The sequence below is a fragment of the Manis javanica genome, chromosome 3 (assembly GCF_040802235.1).
Source record: "Manis javanica isolate MJ-LG chromosome 3, MJ_LKY, whole genome shotgun sequence".
NCBI lineage: Eukaryota > Metazoa > Chordata > Mammalia > Pholidota > Manidae > Manis > Manis javanica.
The window spans coordinates 56,208,957-56,231,553 of NC_133158.1; the positions used below are offsets into that span (position 1 = coordinate 56,208,957).

A 22,597-nucleotide genomic window follows, 5' to 3' on the forward strand; every position below is an offset into this window, starting at 1 on the left:
AAGGAGCCTCCAAAATTTTCCATTTACGTCAAGGTTTAGAATCAGTATGTGTTAATAGAATTGCTTTTTTTTCCTATTTTACTAAGTGATTTGACTACTTTTATAAAAACAATAAAAACTACTCTTATAGTTTTTCTACCAGATTATGTTTTATTTCAATTTAATATTTTCATTAGAAGTTTCAAACCACAAAGTGAATTTTGTATTGTATTATAATGTTAAGGCTATGTTTGCATTATTAATGTGTCCTAGGTTCTGACCTCAGATGTAATGGTACCTTTTCAGAGGGTTGGAAAACATTATTTATCAGTACCTAATAGGTTTTTCTCAACATTTCTCAAGTGAATAGTTATTATATTGGGTATCCATATGTAAAAAGGAAAATGTCAACTTTTCCTCCACTTTACGAGGAGTAAACACTCGTAAGTATACTTAAACTATATTGTATGACTGATACAGGGTAGATAACAGGAAATACTTCCTGACAGATACTAGTCATTGAAAAGGTGAATTGAAAAAGCCTTTGGTATCTCTCCTCAGGGTTGTAAAAACAGAAACAGTTCTGGTATGTACAAACAATAGTTGTCTGTGTGGTCTTAACATGAGGAAATGAACTTGACTCAATTTGAATTAGTAATAGACTTCCTTGGTAGAAGGGGAGAGGAAAATGGAGAAAAACAAAGGCAAAAGAGTGACCAGAAACCCATTATCTTTTAACTCTGTCACTCTGTTTTATGTTTTATTTTTAATATTTTGATAACATTAAGTTCTTGATTTTAGGATTGGTTTCATTTGCCGGGCTATGTGGAACAAATGGGCTTCTTGTTTGATAGGGTATGTTTAGATAAAGTGGAAACCAAAGGCAGACATTAATCACTTGAGCATTTCCTTTTTTAAATGCTCATCACTTAAAATCTAACACAATACCAAAGATAATATACTCACATAAAGCTTTGTTGCACAAAGATACACTGAAAAGATGTACCACTAAGAAAGATGAGACACTGCACCCATATAAACATGGGAAGGGACATCTCATAAGGTTCCATAGAATCTTGGGACTTGTAATTGTTATTTATTATTTAAATAGAAATAAATAAGAAGTAAGTTTCTCTTAACCAGTTCTTTGAAATAAGACCCTGTTGAGATGAAAGTAATCATTTTCAGTTTTTCAAGGGGTTGCTTGGTTGGTTGATTGATAGATTGAAGAGCTCAGAGAACTTTCTGTGGCATTGAGACTGCTTGAGTAACTATAGGATTCCCATACTTGCACATGGAATTCTTTTCAACCTCCTGGTTTCTTCCTGATGACTCCAAGAATGAGTAAATATCAAAACATAGATATAGTAGATTCATGTATAGTAACTTAAAATTTACTTTTATACCTTTAGCTTTAAAAAGGACAAATATTTTATTTTCAAAGCATCTTGAACTTAAATTATAGATAGTGAGGGGTGTCCCCAGGCAGGTGGTCAAAGTTTACAAAGCCTGAGATTCAGGTAAGACAGTCTATAAACTCTTTTTGAAAAATCCTGTTTTTACAAAATATATGCATTTTATATGATATATATGGTAAAAGTCTCTTCAGTGTTAATGATGATGAGTTCATTGAAAGAAATCTGTTCTGTGGCCATGTGATAGAAATTACATTTTCAGAAAGGTTTTTGCCCATTTCCATATAAATGTCTTTAAGTCTGATGTTTGTACTTTTTTTTTAATGTGGTTGTGAGGTCTGTCCTTTAGCATTACTGTCTTGTTTACAAAGCATGCTGTTTAATGCAATTTCTATATTAAAAAAGTATTTCTTGCACAAAGAGACAGTGACAATAAGAGACTTTTCTTAATGGACATTAATAAGTGCTTATAACAGTAAACTTTTCTTTGTTTTTCAAGGAACCTGAAGACGTAAATGCAGATGATGAGGTAGAGGATACATGTGACAACAAGGAGGGTGACCTGGGAGCTGTGGAAGAGCAGCGCAGTGTTATCCTGCATCTCTTGTCACAGCTTAAGCTGGGCATGGACTTAACAAGAGTAAGTAATGAGATAAACTGGCTGTGGAGGTCATTCGGTCAGAACCATACCTGTAATTGTTCATGTTGTCAGAGCTTTTTATTTTTTATCAATTAGATTCCTAGTCTCTTGATCAGGATTTCTTAGTTTTATAAAAAGTGTAATGATTTTCTTGGGCAGCAGGGAGTCACAATGCAAATAAAAACCTATAGTCTTCTTGTTTCTTGTACAAAATAAAAGGTGTCCATTGGTGTACAGAACTGGAAAACCTATAGAAAAGGGTATAATCCCCCCAAAACAGGAAAGGCATTAATATGTCTGCTTTACTTTGACTTGCCACATTGTATAGTACATGTTGGGTGTTTTCTGTAACAGGACAGCACACATTTTCTATAAAGGGCCAGATGGCAAATATTTTTGGTTTATATGGGCATAGGTCTCTGTGGTAACTACAACTTTGCCTCTGTAGTATGAAAGCGGCTATAGATAATACGTTGATTGGGAATGGCTGTAAAAAAAACTTTATTTACAAAATCAGGTCAGATTTGCCCAAAGGCTATACTTTGCAGACCCCTGATCTCTAGCCTTGCTTATTTTAAAAGCATAGTCTTAATTAACTGGTTTGTGGGAATCCTTTCATGGTGTATATTTATATCAACTCACCACAATATACACTTTAAATATCTTACAATTTTGTCAATTACAGCTCAGTAAAACTAGGGGTTGGGGTGGGGGGGAGTATGATCTGAAGACCAGTAGCATCACTATCACGTGAAAACTTGTTAGAAATAGAGATCTCAGCCCCTAGTCCCAAATATAGAGGATCAGAATCTGCATTTTTAGTAAGATCCCCATGTGTTTCATATATACATGAAAGTTTGAGAAGCACTGATACATAGTTTTTAATTTTAAGCCAGTCTTCTCCTTCCTGGTTTATCTTACTGGTGTACCTTAATTTGTTTTAACAATCCGTTATATTAATTTAAAAAGCAAATCAGGTTCAAAACCTATATATGTCAAATATTACTACTGTGGGATTATGTATATCCTTTGAATTACTATTGGCAGTATTTTACATTAGTATGGGATTTCAAAATTGATGGTAGAAAGTATGTTTCTATAGAAATTGAGGATTTTGATGCCATTGAAGGTAGTGAAAGTGTAGACTAAAAGGTCCCTTGATTCATATAAATTGTTTACCTGAATTTAAATAAAGTAATTTAAATAAAAAGTAATTTAAATAAAAAGTATTTTGCCTGTAGTATTTACTTTTAAGCATTTCAAAATCAAAACCACATTTCATTCTTTGCTTAGGCTTACAGTGATTATTGGGGGTTTAAAAGTGAAGTGGATTGAAATAAAGCCTACTAAGAAGCAGATAGGAATTAATAAAGAAACCCATTAACTTTTCATCTAATCTTAATATTTCACCAGCTGTCATTTGTATTCTACAAATATTTTCTTTTTAGTGTTCAGAAAACATTAATATTTTTCTCTCTCTCTCTGGTGAGGATTCCTCTGTTTCTTTATTTTGGTCTTTACATTCCTAATTAGAGGTTTTCCCGGGTCTGGTATTTCTTGGATTTCTGCTCATGATTAGTGTAGAGAAACTAAAAACTTGATGTTAAGTGTTGAACATATGGGTGGGGCCTGTGCATTTCAGTGTCAAGTAATCTGGATTTGTTGGGGAACCTGGTACTAGTATCATTAGATTTTTGCTCTCAAGTTAGTCATTCTCCAGAAGGAATTCTTCTAATCTGCTTGGTGGTAAAGCCAACTAGGAGTTGTGGAGAAGAGGGCTGGGTGAGAGTGGATCTCAGTATGTAACATTTTATTCATATGTGATCACTTCATACCCCTTTTATCAGCGTGACAGCCACTTGCTTGGAAGTCCCAGATGTTGCCCAGACTAGAGAATAAGCTACTTTGTTTCTCCTAGTTTCAGAGACTCCCCTAGGCTTTGGCTGAGGCGCACGAGGGGCAGTTACCAACACTGTGGAATTGGGGAGGGGATCTAGGAGTTTAACTACAGATGTATTTCATGCAGTCCTCTTTATTTTAACATGCCTCTAAACCCCCAGATTCAGAGATATCTAGGGCTGTTAGTTCCAGAGCCCTCTTAGGAATCTGAAGACTACTGCTTCAGAGTCAGCTTTCAGGTTAACAACACCCAAAATGTTGCTTTTTGACCACTTTCCTGGTATCTCTAGGTTTGTCCTTATATGAAATTTATTTAATATAATTTTAATGTGATTTCAATAGGAAGTGTAAAATTAAGATGCATGTGCTGATGGACAGTGACAGTAATGAAGGGGGAGCCTCGTAAACATAATGTTCCTCATCTAATTGTAGATTAATGATAACAAAAAAAAATTAAGATGCATGCGTTCAATCCACCATGAAATGAACCTGAACATCAGTATCTTTTATATTACATATATCATCTTCATAGCTATCCTTTTTTTTTTTTTTTGAGATGGCATCTCTCATATTTATTGATCAAATGGTTGTTAACAACAATAAAATTCAGTACGGGGGGTCAATGCTCAATGCACAATCATTAATCCATCTCAAGCCTAGTTCTCGTCAGTCTCCAATCTTCTGAAGCATAACGAACAAGTTCTTACATAGTGAACGAATTCTTACATAGTGAATAAGTTCTTACATGGTGAACAGTACAAGGGCATTCATCACAGAAACTTTCGGTTCTGATCACACATTATGAACTATAAACAATCAGGTCAAATATGAATATTCATTTGATTTTTATACTTGATTTATATGTGGATCCCACATTTCTCCCTTTATTATTATTATTATTTTCATTTTTAATAAAATGCTGAAGTGGTAGGTAGATGCAAGATAAAGGTAGAAAACATAGTTTAGTGTTGTAAGAGAGCAATTGTAGATGATCAGGTGTGTGTCTGTAGACTATGTGCTAATCTGAGCAAGACAAGGGCAATAAAACATCCATGGATGCAGAAGCTTTCTCTCAACACAGGGGGGGTGAGGTTCTAAGCTTCACCACTGTTGTTCCCCAATTTCTCACCTGATGGCCCCCCTGCGACTGTGCCTATCTTAGGTTGTTCCTCCCTTGAGGAATCTTACTCGTCTCTGGCTAACCAGTCATCTTCCAGGGCCATACAGGTAAATGTAAAGTTGGTAAGTGAGAGAGAAGCCATACTGTTTGAAAAGGTTAGCTTTTTACTTCTTTGCAGATTTATGCCCTGTGGCTTCTATGCCCAGCACTTGTCTCGAGGTATCTTTACCACCTGGAGGAATTATGATACTCAGTAAATTCGATATGAGGCACGAATTCTATTTAAGGGTTGTAATTAGGTAGAAAGAAGAAAAGCTACAGATGTAGCATATGGAAGGAAACATGGGAGGATTGATTATTTCTTTGACATATCTTCTTGTAGAGTACCTTAAGTATGTATAGGTTTTAAACTACTAACTAATTTGCGCACACATATTAACATAATAGGAATACGGTGACATAAACAAAGCAAATCTATAATTACCAGCCATCTCCAGTGAAGCCAAGAAAACCATTTAGGCACCCTAGGCATTTGTGAAAATTTGTCTATGATATGATGGATATTGTCCAACTGTCCTTGAACAGTCTGAGAGAAATCAGACAAATTAAAGCAGCCCATTTCTGGGATCTGTTCACATCCCATGTGTTCTTTTAACCGTAGATAGTCTATAGTCGTAAGATTTTGGAGTGCTACACCTTGCACCCCTCCCAACTCCTGGTTGAGTTCCAACAGTACAGATGCGGTCAAATTCGTTGTCTCACTGTATGCACATGCCAGCCTAGACATCTCCCTCCTCATTCCTATGGCAAGTCCAGGAGATGGTGGGCTGGATGCAGCCACAACCGCAGCATCGTCCGGATCCCTGTGGAGGCTTTTTGATGATCATCCCCCGGCACGAGTCCTCCAGAGAGTGCTGATGCCGGAAGCTCCTCCTCATATCGTATCTTAGTTCATTTTCTGGGTATCCAAGCTAGGCCTTGATCTTCTGCATAGAAACAAACAGACCCTTTGCCCACACTTTGACATGCCCTCTATACCACTGTGCAGAACTCATTGGAGGTCAGCACACAGGAACTGCTTTTTTTTTTTTATTATTATTAAGAGAAAGGAATATTATCAGAAAAGAGTACCTCCATAGCTGATCATCTGACACCCTTTAAGTGATCAACATTAAGGATATTTAAAGCATGTGTTGATCTTTGATTTACCAATAGTTTTATCCTATCAAGGAGTAATCTCCCTTTTCTTTCTTTCTTTCTTTTTTTTTTTTAATCTTTAATCTACACTTACATGAAGAATACTGTGTTTACTATGCTCTCCCCTATATCAGGTCCCCCCTAACAACCACATTACGGTTACTGTCCATCAGCTTACCAAAATGTTGTAGAGTCACTACTTGTCCTCTCTGTGTTATGCAGCCCACCCTCCCCTTTCTCCCTCCCCACCATGCATGCAAATCTTAATACTCCCCTTCTTCTTCCCCCCCCTTATCCCTCCCTGCCCACCCATCCTCCCCAGTTCCTTTCCCTTTGGTACCTGTTAGTCCATTTTTGGGTTCTGTAATTCCGCTGCTGTTTTGTTCCTTCAGTTTTTCCTTTGTTCGTATACTCCTCAGATGAGTGAAATCATTTGGTATTTCTCTTTCTCCGCTTGGCTTATTTCACTGAGCATAATACTCTCCAGCTCCATCCATGTTGCTGCAAATGGTTGGATTTTTCCACTTCTTATGGCTGAGTAGTATTCCATTGTGTATATGTACCACATCTTCTTTATCCATTCATCTACCGATGGACATTTAGGTTGCTTCCAATTCTTAGCTATTGTAAATAGTGCTGCGATAAACATAGGGGTGCATCTGTCTTTCTCAAACTTGATTGCTGCGTTCTTAGGGTAAATTCCTAGGAGTGGAATTCCTGGGTCAAATGGTAGGTCTGTTTTGAGCATTTTGATGAACCTCCATACTGCTTTCCACAATGGTTGAACTAATTTACATTCCCACCAGCAGTGTAGGAGGGTTCCCCTTTCTCCACAGCCTCGCCAACATTTGTTGTTGTTTGTCTTTTGGATGGCAGCTATCCTTACTGGTGTGAGGTGATACCTCATTGTAGTTTTAATTTGCATTTCTCTGATAATTAGCAATGTGGAGCATCTTTTCATGTGTCTGTTGGCCATCTGTATTTCTTTTTTAGAGAACTGTCTGTTCAGTTCCTCTGCCCATTTTTTAATTGGGTTATTTGTTTTTTGTTTGTTGAGGCGTGTGAGCTCTTTATATATTCTGGACGTCAAGCCTTTATCGGATGTGTCATTTTCAAATATATTCTCCCATACTGTAGGGTTCCTTTTTGTTCTATTGATGGTGTCTTTTGCTGTACAGAAGCTTTTCAGCTTAATGTAGTCCCACTTGCTCATTTTTGCTGTTGTTTTCCTTGCTCAGGGAGATATGTTCAAGAAGAGGTCACTCATGTTTATGTCTAAGAGGTTTTTGCCTGTTTTTTTCCAAGAGTTTAATGGTTTCATGACTTACATTTAGGTCTTTGATCCATTTTGAGTTTACCTTTGTATATGGGGTTAGACAATGGTCGAGTTTCATTCTCCTACATGTAGCTGTCCAGTTTTGCCAGCACCATCTGTTGAAGAGACTGTCATTTTGCCATTGTATGTCCATGGCTCCTTTATCAAATATTAATTGACCATATATGTTTGGGTTAATGTCTGGAGTCTCTAATCTGTTCCACTGGTCTGTGGCTCTGTTCTTGTGCCAGTACCAAATTGTCTTGATTACTATGGCTTTGTAGTAGAGCTTGAAGTTGGGGAGTGAGACCCCCCCTACTTTATTCTTCTTTCTCAGGATTGCTTTGGCTATTCGGGGTCTTTGGTGTTTCCATATGAATTTTTAAATTATTTGTTCCAATTCATTGAAGAATGTTGCTGGTAATTTGAGAGGGATTGCATCAAATCTGTATATTGCTTTGGGCAGGATGGCCATTTTGACGATATTAATTCTTCCTAGCCATGAGCATGGGATGAGTTTCCATTTATTAGTGTCCCCTTTAATTTCTCTTAAGAGTGACTTGTAGTTTTCAGAGTATAAGTCTTTCACTTCTTTGGTTAGGTTTATTCCTAGGTATTTTATTCTTTTTGATGCAATGGTGAATGGAATTGTTTTCCTGATTTCTCTTTCTATTGATTCATTGTTAGTGTATAGGAAAGCTACAGATTTCTGTGTGTTAATTTTGTATCCTGCAACTTTGCTGTATTCCAATATCAGTTCTAGTAGTTTTGGAGTGGAGTCTTTAGGGTTTTTTATGTACAGTATCATATCATCTGCAAATAGTGACAGTTTAACTTCTTCTTTACCAATCTGGGTTCCTTGTATTTCTTTGTTTTGTCTGATTGCTGTGGCTAGGACCTCCAGTACTATGTTAAATAACAGTGGGGAGAGTGGGCATCCCTGTCTTGTTCCCGATCTCAGAGGAATAGGTTTCAGTTTCTCGCTGTTCAATATGATGTTGGCTGTGGGTTTATCATACACGGCCTTTATTATGTTGAGGTACTTGCCCTCTATATCCTTTTTGCTGAGAGTTTTTATTATGAATGGATGTTGAATTTTCTCAAATGGTTTTTCAGCATCTATGGAGATGGTCATTTGGTTTTTGTCCTTCTTTTTGTTGATGTGGTGGATGATGTTGATGGATTTTCGAATGTTGTACCATCCTTGCCTCCCTGAGATGAATCCCACTTGATTGTGGTGTATGATCCTTTTGATATATTTTTTAATTCGGTTTGCTAATATTTTATTGAGTATTTTTGCATCTACGTTCATCAGGGATATTGGTCTGTAATTTTCTTTTTTGGTGGGGTCTTTGCCTGGTTTTGGTATTAGGGTGATGTTGGCTTCATAGAATGAGTTTGGGAGTATTCCCTCCTCTTCTATTTTATGGAAAACTTTAAGGAGAATGGGTATTATGTCTTCTCTGTGTGTCTGATAAAATTCCGAGGTAAATCCGTCCAGCCCCGGGGTTTGTTCTTGGGTTGTTTTTTGATTACCGTTTCAATTTCTTTGCTCGTAATTAGTTTGTTTAACTTTTGTGTTTCTTCCTTGGTCAGTTTTGGGAGGTTGTATTTTTCTAGGAAGTTGTCGATTTCTTCTAGGTTTTCCAGCTTGTTGGCATATAGGTTTTCATAGTAGTCTTTAATAATTCTTTGTATTTCTGTGGGGTCTGTCGTGATTTTTCCATTCTCATTTCTGATTATGTTGATTTGTGTTGATTCTCTTTTTCTCTTAATAAGTTTGGCTAGAGGCTTATCTATTTTGTTTATTTTCTCAAAGAACCAGCTCTTGGTTTCGTTGATTTTTGCTATTGTTTTATTCTTCTCAATTTTGTTTATTTCTTCTCTGATCTTTATTATGTCCCTCCTTCTGCTGACTTTAGGCCTCATTTGTTCTTCTTTTTCCAGTTTTGATAGTTGTGATGTTAGACTATTCATTTGGGATTGTTCTTCCTTCTTCAGGTGTGCCTGGATCGCTATATACTTTCCTCTTAAGACTGCTTTCGCTGCATCCCTCAGAAGTTGGGGCTTTGTGTTGTTGTTGTCATTTGTTTCTATATATTCCTTGATCTCTATTTTGATTTGTTCAGTGATCCATTGATTATTTAGAAGCATGTTGTTAAGCCTCCATGTGTTTGTGAGCCTTTTTGTTTTCTTTGTAGAATTTATTTCTACTTTTATACCTTTGTGGTCTGAAAAATTGGTGGGTAGAATTTCAATATTTTGGAATTTACTGAGGCTCTTAATGTGAGCTAGTATGTGGTCTATTCTGGAGAATGTTCCATGTGCACTTGAGAAGAATGTATATCCTGTTGCTTTTGGATGTAGAGTTCTATAGATGTCTATTAGGCCCATCTGTTCTAGTGTGTTGTTCAATGCCTGTGTGTCCTTACTTATTTTCTGCCTGGGGGATCTATCCTTTTGGGTGAGTGGTTTGTTGAAGTCTCCTAAGATGAATGCATTGCAGTCTATTTCCCTCTTTAGTTCTGTTAGTATTTGTTTCACAAATGCTGGTGCCCCTGTGTTGGGTGCATATATATTTAGAATGGTTATATCCTCTTGTTGGACTGAGCCCTTTATCATTATGTAGTGTCCTTCTTTATCTCTTGTTACTTTCTTTGTTTTGAAGTCTATTTTGTCTGATATTAGTACTGCAACCCCTGCTTTCTTCTCACTGTTGTTTGCCTGAAATATGTTTTTCCATCCCTTGACTTTTAGTCTGTGCTTGTCTTTGGGTTTGAGGTGAGTTTCTTGTAAGCAGCATATAGATGGGTCTTGCTTTTTTATCCATTCTATTACTCTGTGTCTTTTGATTGGTGCATTAAGTCCATTTACATTTAGGGTGACTATTGAGAGATATGTACTTATTGCCATTGCAGGCTTTAGATTCATGGTTACCGAAGGTTCAAGGTTAGCTTCTTTAGTATCTTACTGCCTAACTTAGCTCGCTTATTGAGCTGTTATATAGTGTCTCTAGATTCTTTTCTTCTCTCCCTTCTTATTCCTCCTCCTCCATTCTTCATATGTTGTATGTTTTGTTCTGTGCTCTTTTTAGGAGTGCTACCATCTAGAGCAGTCCCTGTAAGATGCCCTGTAGAGGTGTTTTGTGGGAAGCAAATTCCCTCAGTTTTTGCATGTCTGGGAATTGTTTAATCCCGCCATCATATTTAAATGACAGTCGTGCTGGATACAGTATCCTTGGTTCAAGGCCCTTCTGTTTCATTGCATTAAATATATCATGCCATTCTCTTCTGACCTGTAGGGTTTCTGTCGAGAAGTCTGATATTAGCCTGATGGGTTTTCCTTTATAGGTGCCTTTTTCTCTCTAGCTGCCTTTCAAACTCTTTCCTTGTCCTTGATCCTTACCATTTTAATTACTATGTGTCTTGGTGTTGTCCTCCTTGGATCCTTTCTGTTGGGGGTTCTGTGTAATTCCATGGTCTGTTCGATTATTTCCTCCCCCAGTTTGGGGAAGTTTTCAGCAATTATTTCTTCAAAGAGACTTTCTTTCCCTTTTCCTCTTTCTTCTTCTTCTGGTACCCCTATAATACGGATATTATTCCTTTCTGGATTGGTCACATATTTCTCTTAGTGTTGTTTCATTCCTGGAGATCCTTTTATCTCTCTCTATGTCAGCTTCTATACGTTCCTGTTCTCTGGCTTCTATTCCTTCAATGGCCTCTTGCATCTTATCCATTCTGCTTATAAATCCTTCCAGGGATTGTTTCACTTCTGTGATCTCCTTCCTGACATCTGTGATCTCCCTCCGGACTTCATCCCATTGCTCTTGCATTTTTCTCTGCATCTCATCCCATTGCTCTTGCATTTTTCTCTGCATCTCTGTCAGCATGTTCATGATTTTTATTTTGAATTCTTTTTCAGGAGGACTGGTTAGGTCTGTCTCCTTCTCAGGTGTTGTCTCTGTGATCTTTGTCTTCCTGTCGTTTTGCCTTTTCATGGTGATAGAGATAGTTTGCAGAGCTGGTACGAGTGACCGCTGGAAGAGCTTTCCTTCTTGTTGGTTTGTGGCCTTCCTCTCCTGGGAGAATAGCGACCTCTAGTGGCTTATGCTTGTCAGCTGTGTGCAGACAGGGCTTCTGCTACCTGCCCGGTTGCTATGGAGTTTATCTCTGCTGTTGCTGTGGGTGTGGCCTGGCTGGGGCTTGTCCTCCAAAATGGTGGAGCCCCATTGGAGGGGGAGCGGCCGTGAGGCTATTTATCTCCGTAATGGACCTCTGTGCTCCCTGTTGCCCAGGGGGTTAGAGTGCCCAGAGATCCCAAGATTCCCTGCCTCTGGGCTAAGTGTCCTGTCCTGCCCCTTTAAGACTTCCAAAAAGCACTCTCCAAACCAAAACAACAACAGCAACCACGAAAGAGGGCAAAAAAAAAAAAAAAAAAAGGAAAAAAACGCGCCATTTTCATTGTCCTCAGGTGCCGGTCTCAGGCACCCGCTCACCCTTCTTGCTGCCTTGTTTCTCCAGTATTGGGTCCCTGTCCCTTTAAGGCTTCCAAAAAGCACTTGCCAAAAATAAAAGGGAGAAATGCGCGATATTCTTTGTCCTCAGGCGCCGGTCTGAAGCACCTGCTCACTGGTCTTGCCGCCCTGTTTCCCTAGTATTGGGGTCCCTGTCCCTTTAAGGCTTCCAAAAAGCACTCGCCAAAAAAGAAGAAAACAAAAAAACGCTCCGGTTTCTTAACATCCGCCGGGGAGCCGGGGGGAGGGGTGCTCTGGTCCCGCCGGGCGGGGGCTAGTATCTTACCCACTTCACGAGGCACTGGGTTCTCGCAGGTGTGGATGTGGTCTGGATGTTGTCCTGTGTCCTCTGGTCTGCATTTTAGGAAGAGTTGTCTGTGTTATATTTTCATAATTCTATGTGGTTTTGGGAGGAGAGTTCCGCTGGTCTACTCACACCGCCATACTGGCTCTCATAGCTATCCTTTTAAATGCCTATAATAGTCCATTAAGTGAAAATTCTGTATTTAAGTTAGCTGAACCATATTGTTAAAAACTTAAGTTGTCTTAATTTTATTTTCATACTCCTTTTCCTTCATATTATTTTCGTTCATATTATTACCTAATACTAGACTCCTGGAAAAATAGTTACTAGGCTAAATGGATATGAATATCTTGGGCTCTTGAAAAATAATGCCTGATTGCTTTCTCAGAATTGAATCATTTTACAGTGCATCTCCAATTCTGCTTTAAATAAAAGGTTTAATCTTCCTTATACTTACCTCCTTGCTGTTAAGTGTGAAAAGTTCTCTTCTTGAAAAGAATTTTCTTGGGCTTAAAATTAAATGTAAGTTGCAGTTTTTCTTTGACAGTGATCTCTTTAGTCTGTTGTCAGGGAATGGCTTTTAAAGTAGGAATGGAAAAAAACCATGGCCAAGATTTACTTTGAGTTTTACCCCCATTCCCCTGATGTTACTTTCATCCATTCATGGAGTTTGAGGATTCTTTTTTAAATTTCTTCTATCTGACCCTCTTCAAGTTCTGAATTGGTACTTAATCATAACCACTTGGCTTTCCTTTCCTTTTAAGCTTGCTTATTTTTTAATGAGATCAAATGCTTTTATTGTGTTTTATACCTATTTAGAATGAAATATTTTCAGAGAAATAAGAATAGTTATCTACAGATATACACATGGATTTAAAGTTCCCTCTGTGGTTAATTTTTTGTTAACTATTATTGTTATTTTAGGTGGTGCTTCCTACATTTATCCTAGAGAAGCGTTCCTTGCTGGAAATGTATGCAGACTTTATGTCTCATCCAGACCTGTTTATAGCCATCACCAATGGAGCCACGGCTGAGGACAGAATGATTCATTTTGTTGAGTACTACCTTACCTCATTTCATGAAGGCCGAAAGGGAGCCATTGCTAAAAAACCGTACAATCCTATTATTGGAGAAACATTTCACTGTTCTTGGAGGATGCCGAAAAGCGAGGTAGCCTCCAGTGTTACGAGCAGCTCTTCCACCCAGGCAGTCACAAATCATGCTTCTCTATCAGAAGAGGCTTTGAACCAGGTGGGATCAGACTGTTACACAGTCAGATTTGTTGCTGAGCAGGTTTCCCATCATCCTCCAGTCTCAGGATTTTATGCAGAGTGTGTTGAGAGGAAAATGTGTGTGAATGCACATGTCTGGACTAAGAGCAAATTCTTAGGCATGTCAATAGGTGTGACAATGATTGGAGATGGTAAGTAGAAAATTTTTTTTCTTATTTTTAATATCAAATTATAATTAAAATTTTGGGAAGCTAGATAAATATTAAGTATAAAATTTAAATGTTATGTGTAGTACTTTTTGTTTCAATTCCTAGTATGTTCTAGGAAGCTGGGGGAGATAGGTATCTATGGACAAATATAAATTATCTTTTTTAATGATTTTTTTTTCTGATTTTAAATATAAAATATTTTTATTATAGAACATTTGAAAAACTTAGAAAAGTATAAGGAGAAAAATAAAATCTCTAATCCCTCCATCCAGAGATAAATTTAGCTAGCATTTTATTTTTTTTCTGTGTGTATGTTCATACCATTATTTTTGTTTTATAAAATTAGGATTAATTCTATATAGTTCTGAGTCCTGATTTTTTGCACTAAATAATTCATTTTCCCATGTCATTGATGATACTTTAAAACGTATGTTTTAATGACTGTATAATATCCTATGAGAAGGGATACTTACCATCTTTTATTTCACCATTTCCTCTATTTGACATTGAAGTTGTTTCCATATTTCCATTATTGTGAAAAAGCACTCTAGAAATGTTTTCTAGGTAAATCTTTGTCTACATTTTTCATATTTCCTGTTTCCTGAGAAGACATTCATAGAATGTTTTAAGATACATTGCTAAACTTTAATTCTACTTCAGCAAAGGTTATGTAAAAGTGATTTCAGGAAACACAGTATTTTTTGGCCAAGAATACCCAAAACATCAGCAGTAAAAAACGTCCACAGAAATCATTGCAGAGTTAATGAAAATGTGATAGCAGGAAAAAATCTACCGTTTGATGTTAATAGAAAACTCTCATACACAGAATAATTTGGTGTGAGTGTAAACTTAAAATGTAAGCTTGGCATAATTAAACCTATGATGCTAACATTTTGAGATGGTGTGATTGTAGCTGTGAAGAAAATACTTATTGTTAACCCTTTCCAGGTTTCCCCATTTTTGAGGTGTATTGTGATATGAGTCTTACCAATTTTCAAGTAGTGTTTCAACTAATCAAAACTTCTGTAACATTAGAAAGTACTTATTAGTTTAAAAAGATCTGCCACCTTCCTTTATAAGCCTTATAATAATAGCCCGAGCATCTTCATAAATCAGCTTGTTGATTTTATAAATGAAGAAAACTAAAGCCTAGAGATGATGAGACATATCTTATGTCACAAATGTTAAGTTATAGTCATATTTAGAACCTCATTCTTTACCACATTCTTCTTAATGACAGTTACTCTTATCAGTTCATATAACAAAGAATCTGGTAGTGGTAGCTTCTCCCACTCTGAGAGAGGAAATAGCATAAGAAATAAGGACAAGCATTAATATTGTGAAGAAGATATTAAATAGGTCTTTTAAATTAAGTGCTATTTATATACTTACAGATTACCATTTAGAAATTAAATTTCTATTGTACCCTTAACAGAAAGTAAGTAAAATCAGAAAATGGGACTTAACGACAATTTATTTTGCTCCTATTAGCAGCCATTTAAAAAAATTTATTTGGGGTGGGGGAGTTTCAGTTTGATTGTTAGATAAATGAGATTTTAGAATTCTTTGAATCTCATCCTAAATAGTCTTCTGTCATATACATTTAAAACTGGCTATTTATTTCTTATATTTTTAAATTCCATAGTGTGTGTTACTTATGCCAAATATATTCTTAGAAAGCAAAGATCATAAACCCAGTTTATAATTATTTTTATAAAAGTATTAAAGACGTATCTTGTCTTAGAATTAACCAAGTTATTATTAAACACTTAAAAAATACCCAAGTATGTTGTTGTGTATGTATCTAGTGGCAGCTCCCATTATATATAAATATATTTCTGCCAGAACCCTGTACTTTATGGAATGGCTCAATAATTCTTGATTTATTGTTGCCGCTTGTGAAGACTGTTAAAGGTAATAAAAAAAAATAGTTGGTGTTGCTTTATGTGGACTACTTTAGAATCTCAGTTTGTCAATTTGCTTATCTTAAAAATTAAGTATATTAAAATATTTATTATAATTCTTGGCCTTATTTCAGAATATTAAGAACAGTGAGCATTCATTAAGAGAGATATACCAGAAAAGTTCAGACTAGTAGTACATTTCCAGTTAGTATTGGTTTGATAGTGACCCAAGTAATGACCTTAGGTTAGTAAGGTAGTTCAAATATCCTTAGTGTCTCTTACATATCTGGTGTAGATCAATTATTCATTATATGTTTTTTTAAACCATCTTTAATATAGCATCACTTAATATGGGACAAGCCCTATTAGAATATTTGTTTGAAAACTACCACTTCTATCTCTATAGCTTCATCCTAAATATTTCAGAATTTGGCAAACAATATTATTATGACCATAGTTTTTATCATAGGATTAGTTTTTCTTCCTAATACACATGGAATAGAGTAATAGTTAAAAAAAAAAAACTATGCTGAGATTAAAGTCTATAACTCTAGTATTAGAAATTTAGTTATCCCCCACCCCCCTCAAAAAAAAGAAAAAGTTATTGTTACTAATGATCAGACCCTAACATGCTGTACTTAAAGTATATCCTTAAACTCTGACATAATGTTGTATTTCATCAGAGGGAACTTTTGAACTGTTTCCACTGTAACATTTACTGGTCGCATGAACCCCAAAGAGAAGGGTCATAGTGAAAGTAATCTAGATTCGCTATTACTGGGAAATGTTATCAAATACAAATATAAATGAATCAGTTTTATCGAAAGTTAAATGAAAATTAAGCAAAATAATAATGTTTATTGACTAGACATGAGAAAACACAATACAGATTTTTTGCAAAAAAATTTTTTTTATTAAAGGTATTAACCACCCTCATGTTTTCATATTCAGGTGTCCTCAGTCTGTTGGAACATGGAGAAGAGTATACCTTTTCCCTACCCTGTGCATATGCCCGGTCAATTTTAACTGTTCCTTGGGTGGAATTGGGTGGCAAAGTCAGTGTCAACTGTGCAAAAACTGGGTATTCAGCCAGCATCACTTTTCATACTAAGCCATTTTATGGTGGCAAACTGCACAGGTAAGATCATTTTAATGATGCCTGGCTCATTTTCCTAGTTTGATCTTGTGTTGTAACTAACATCTTATTCTTTTTCTGTTCTGTTCTATGTGAATGGAGTTGGATTTTATGTATTTACTTTTTGTTTAATGTGTTTAATCTTTCAAGGCATTCTGGAAATCTTGATCTAGTTTTTAACTTAATGACAAATCTCTCTTATGTAAAATTTTTCTGGTTAAGTAGCTAATGAGATGCAGAACAGAGTTCCTAACAAATGAATATGCAGTCTCTTGCCCAGTCTCTGCCTTTTGAGGGATTCAGACTTAGATCCAGACCTCAGTGGAGGCAGCTAGTACTACAGGTTTGGGTGAAAATATATCTAATCATAAGAAGTAGTTGAAGAAGCATAGTGATGGAAGCCAGTGTCTTTAGGTACTAAAACTGAATGGTGACTTTGTTCTAATTCTATCTAATATTTGGCCAGTTATTATACTCCCTTCTTGGCTTGTTAGTTTCTTTAGCACTAGTCCACCTCATCTAAACTACATGAAGACAAGTTTTCTAATATGATCTTCAAAGGGATACCATACCAGCTCTTTCCTTAAGCCCTTGGTGTCTGTTCTGACTGTCTGTGAGTAGGGTAGTTTTCTTGTTCTGTAAACTTTTGAAAAATAACATACATACAGTATATTTTCACAAAGTGAAAATTTGAGCACTTTGATCTAGACCTGGAACATTACCAGCATCCCAGAGGCCCTCATCATGCCCTGTTACAGTAACACACACATGTTAACCACTGACACCCCACCCATTTAGGGTAGTCACTCTCCTGATTTTTAACACTGCACTTTAGTTTTGCCTGCCCTTAACTCTCTGTAAAGGAAGTCATAAACTCTGTGCTCTTCTATACTTTTTTTGCTTCATATGTGTTTGAGATTCATCCATGTATATTTATAGTCCATTTTGTTTACTGATAACTGTATTCCATTGTATGACTATGCCACAATTCATTTATTCATTATAATGCTGATGGGCACTTGGGTAGTTTTCAACTTTGGACCATTATAAATAGTGCTGCCAGAACATTGGTGAATGTATGTATGGATTTCTGTTGGGTAAATACCTAGGAGTGGAATTGCTGGGTCATAGGGGATAAAAGTTGAGCTTTAGTAGATACTGCCAGTTTTCTTAAGTGGTTATACCAAAATACATTCCCCCAGCAACGTTGAGATTTTCAATTGTGTATAGCTCTTTAATTTCTTTTTTTACTGGTACTTACAGTGGAAAGAAAGATTAATTGGCTCCCAGACATTGAATAGGCCTTTAAAATTACTGCTTACAACACTGAAGCAGAAAATTAAAAAAATAACACATTTATATATATATATATATATATATATATATAACCTACATAGAACTTATTTTTTGTTTTTGATTGTATTTTGTTTTTTTATTTTGTATTTATTATGTATTTGTTTTTATTTGTATTTATTATTTTCTAGATGTCAGAATAGTTACCTTTTACCCTTAGAGAAGGCATTAATATGGTTCACATTTTGTTTTATGTGCACCTGTTTACTCCTATCATCAGAGTAATCACAATCATTTGAATTGTTTGAACCTTACAGTTGGAAAGGCCTTAAGAAGTCACTAGACCAACATTTATGAGGTACATAAATCCCTTTGCAAAATTGCCTGATAACTGGTTTGATCAATCTGTGTTGAAAATTAAAATTACTACAGAATTCATAGTTCATGAGGCAGCCCATACAATTTTTAGACTCCCCTTATTTACATGAAGTTGAGCTGAAGTCTGCATCCCTGTAACATTCTTGCACTGGTAAAACTATTCCTCAGTGTGTATGCTGGAGTAGAATGCTAAGGGGAAAACAACTACAGGGATGAATTTCCCAAATCCAGCACTTTTTTATGGTACCGGTATACTTCTTAGTTCATATTATTATATTGTTTTCTCATTATTTTCTACATAAGTAGACATGGAACAATTTCATTTGTCTCTTTTGTAAGCTATTCTTGGTCCCTGAAAAGTCATTCTGAGAGTATGTATGTGTGTGTGCATATGGATATGCATGTGCATGTATGTATGTTATTAGCCAACTCAGACTCATAATTATCTATAAAAACATTTTTTTAAAATGTTGTTTATACACAAACTTATTCTTTTGATTTGTGTTATTTCCCACAACATGGCTATAAGCTTTTTGACAGAACTGCACTGTTTGGGGCCTTCCATTGCATCTACACAGTGCTGTGTACCTAGTAAATGATCTGTAAATGTTTGCATATTTTTCTTTAGAAATACAGTGAAGTGTGAGTTTCTTTCTTGGAGATAGAATATAGTCTACCCTATCAAATTGTGACTATTCCCAATGATCTTTTAATTCTCTACTGGTTAACTTCCTAGATAAGAACTTTTGGATTTGATTTTTTAGAGCGTCACACAGCTGAACTCCCCTTTCCTCTTTAGGATAGCCCTTCAAAGTTTTGAAAACAACTATAGGCTCTCTTTTCATTCTTTTTCATTTTTCTCTGAGTTTGTCATCTATTTATTTCAATCATTGCTCTTAGTGACATGAAAACTAACATGGTTGTTTTGGTATTAGCTTTCTCGTCAATGCGAGATAGTTGATAGAACCTAAAATGAAAATCGTAGAGCTACAGACAAATCAGTAGATGTTAGCCACCTTGGTACCAGGTGATAGAGCAGTGGGATTAGCCTATGAGATAGTCAGGCCTGTAAACAACAACATACATGGAAAGTTTTGTGTTGGAATATTTAGTTATATCTAAATTGTAAACTCTAACACAAGTCACAGTAAATTTTTAAAATATTTTTTAAAATTTTGGTATCAATATACAATTACATGAGCAACATTGTGGTTACTAGATTCCCCCCATTATCAAGTCCCCACCACATACCCCATTACAGTCACTGTCCATCAGCATAGTAAGATGCTATAGAATCACTACCTGTCTTCTCTGTGCTATACTGCCTTCTCCGTGCCACCACCCCTACATTTTGTGTGCTAATCATAATGCCCCCTTTTCCCCCTTATCCCTCCCTTCCCACCCATCCTTCCCAGTCCTTTTCCCTTTGGTAACTTAGTCCATTCTTGGGTTCTATGAGTCTGCTGCTGTTTTGTTCCTTCAGTTTTTGCTTTGTTCTTATACTCCACAGATGAGTGAAATCATTTGATACTTATCTTTTTCTGCCTATCTTATTTCACTGAGCATAATACCCTCTAGCTCCATCCATGTTGTTGCAAATGGTAGGATTTGTTTTCTTCTTATGGCTGAATAATATTCCATTGTGCATATGTACCACATCTTCTTTATCTGTTCATCTACTGATGGGCACTTTGGTTGCTTCCGTTTATTGGCTATTGTAAATACTGCTGCGATAAACATAGGGGTGCATTTGTCTTTTTCAAACTGGGCTGCTGTATTCTTAGGGTAAATTCCTAGGAGTGGAATTCCTGGGTCAAATGGTTTCTCTATTTTTAGTTTTTTGAGGAACCTTCATATTGCTTTCCACAATGGTTGAACTAATTTACATTCCCACCAGCAGTGTAGGAGGGTTCCCCTTTCTACACATTTCTCACCAACATTTGTTATTGTTTGTGTTTTGGATGGTGGCAGTCCTAACTGGTGTGAGGTGATATCTCATTGTGGTTTTAATTTGCATTTCTCTGATGATTAGCGATGTGGAGCATCTTTTTGTGTGCCTGTTGGCCATCCTTGAATTTCTTCTTTGGAGATGTGTCTGTTCAGATTCTCTGCCCATTTTTTAATTGGCTTATTTGCTTTTTTGTTGAGGTGTGTGAACTTTTTATATATTTTGGATGTCAACCCCTTATCAGATATGTCATTTATGAATATATTCTCCTATACTGTGGGATGCCTTTTTGTTCTACTGTTGGTGTCCTTTGCTGTACAGAAGCTTTTTAGTTTGATATAGTCCCAGTTGTTCATTTTTGCTTTTGTTTCCCTTGCCTGTGGAGATATCTTCATGAAGAAGTTGTTCATGTTTATATTCAAGAGAGTTCTGCCTGTGTTTTCTTCTAAGAGTTTTATGGTTTCATGATGTACATTCAGGTCTTTTATCCATTTCGAGTTTACTTTTATGTATGGAGTTAGACAGTAATCCAGTCATTCTCTTACATGTAGCTGTCCAGTTTTCCCAATACCAGTTGTTGAAGTGATACTATCTTTTCTCCAATGTATATTCATGGCTCCTTTATCATATATTAATAGGCCATATATGCATGGGTTTATATCTGGGCTCTCTATTTGGTTCCATAGATCTATGGGTCTGTTCTTGTTCCAGTATCAAACTGTTTTGATTACTGTAGCTTTGTAGTAGAGCTTTAAGTCAGGAAGAGTAATCCCCCCTGCTTTATTTTTCCTTCTCAGGGTTGCTTTGGCTATTTGGGGTTTTTTGTGGTTCCATATGAATTTTAGAACTCTGTTCAACTTCACTAAAGAATGCTGTTGTTATTTTGATAGGGATTGCCCTGACTCTGTAAATTGCTTTGGGCAGGATGGCCATTTTGACAATATTAATTCTTTCTATCCATGAGCACGGGATGTATTTCCATATATTGGTATCTTCTTTAATTTCTTTCATGCGTGTGTTACAGTTTCCAGAGTATAGGTCTTTCATATCCTTGTTAGGTTTTTTCCTAAGTATTTTATTCTTTTTGATGCAATTGTAAATAGAGTTTTCCTGATTTCTCTTTCTGCTAGTTCATTGGTAATATATAGGAATGCAACAGATTTCTGTGTATTAATTTTGTATCCTGCCACTTTGCTGAATTCTAATAGTTTTCTGGTGGATTCTTTAGGGTTTTCTATGTATAATATCATGTCATCTGCAGATAGTGAGAGTTTAACTTCTTCCTTACCAATTTGGATACCTTTTTCTCTTTGTGTTGTCTGATTGTTATGGCTAGGACCTCCAGTACTATGTTGAATAAAAGTGGTGAGAATGGGCATCCTTGTCTTGTTCCTAATCTTAAAGGAAAAGTTTTCAGCTTTTTCCCAAAAGTATGTTGGCAGCTGTGGGCTTTTTGTATATGGCCTTCATTATGTTGAAGTACATACCCTCTATACCCACTTTGTTGAGAGTTTTTAACATGAATGGATGTTGAATTTTGTCAAATGTTTTTTCAGCATCTGTTGAGATGATCATATGGTTTTTATCCTTTGTTAATATGGTGTATTTTATTGATTGATTTACAAATATTGTACCATACTTGCATCCCTGGAATAGATCATGCTTGGTCATGATGAATGATCCTTTTGATGTACTTTTTTATTCAGTTTGCTATTCTTTTGTTGAGGATTTTTGCATCTTTGTTCATCAGGAATATTGGGCTATAATTTTCTTTTTTTGTGGTGTCTTTGTCTGGTTTCGATATTAGAGTGATGTTGGCCATACACATTCATAACATTTGTATGGTTTCTCTGCTTTATGAATTTTCCTGTTTTAGTATCAAGGCTAAAATTTTGGTTGAATGCTCTCTCACATTAAGTAGTCATAGGTCAAAACAAATCTCTTGCTTCTCACAGTCCTCCCACATAAAAGTGGTTTCCTTCAGGTAGAATCTGTTTTAAGAGGGGATAGGACCATATAAGGTTCAGGCTTCCTCTCATGAGATTTAGCATACCCCCCATAGTTATCCTTAGTGACTTTTCTGTTGACATACTTCATCTTTACACTGAAGGCAGAG

General features: G+C 36.2%; 1 protein-coding gene across 5 annotated transcripts in view; it reads left to right on the forward strand.

Moving 5' to 3' along the window:
* Positions 1-22,597, forward strand: part of OSBPL11 (oxysterol binding protein like 11) — a 108,246-nt gene that overhangs the window by 59,488 nt on the left and 26,161 nt on the right. For all 5 annotated transcript variants that reach the window (XM_073231480.1, XM_073231479.1, XM_073231482.1 and 2 more), the window contains 3 exons: positions 1,894-2,034; positions 13,307-13,805; positions 16,679-16,865. In XM_073231480.1, the coding sequence (XP_073087581.1) occupies positions 1,894-2,034; positions 13,307-13,805; positions 16,679-16,865 (827 nt within the window). The remainder of the gene's footprint in view (positions 1-1,893; positions 2,035-13,306; positions 13,806-16,678; positions 16,866-22,597) is intronic.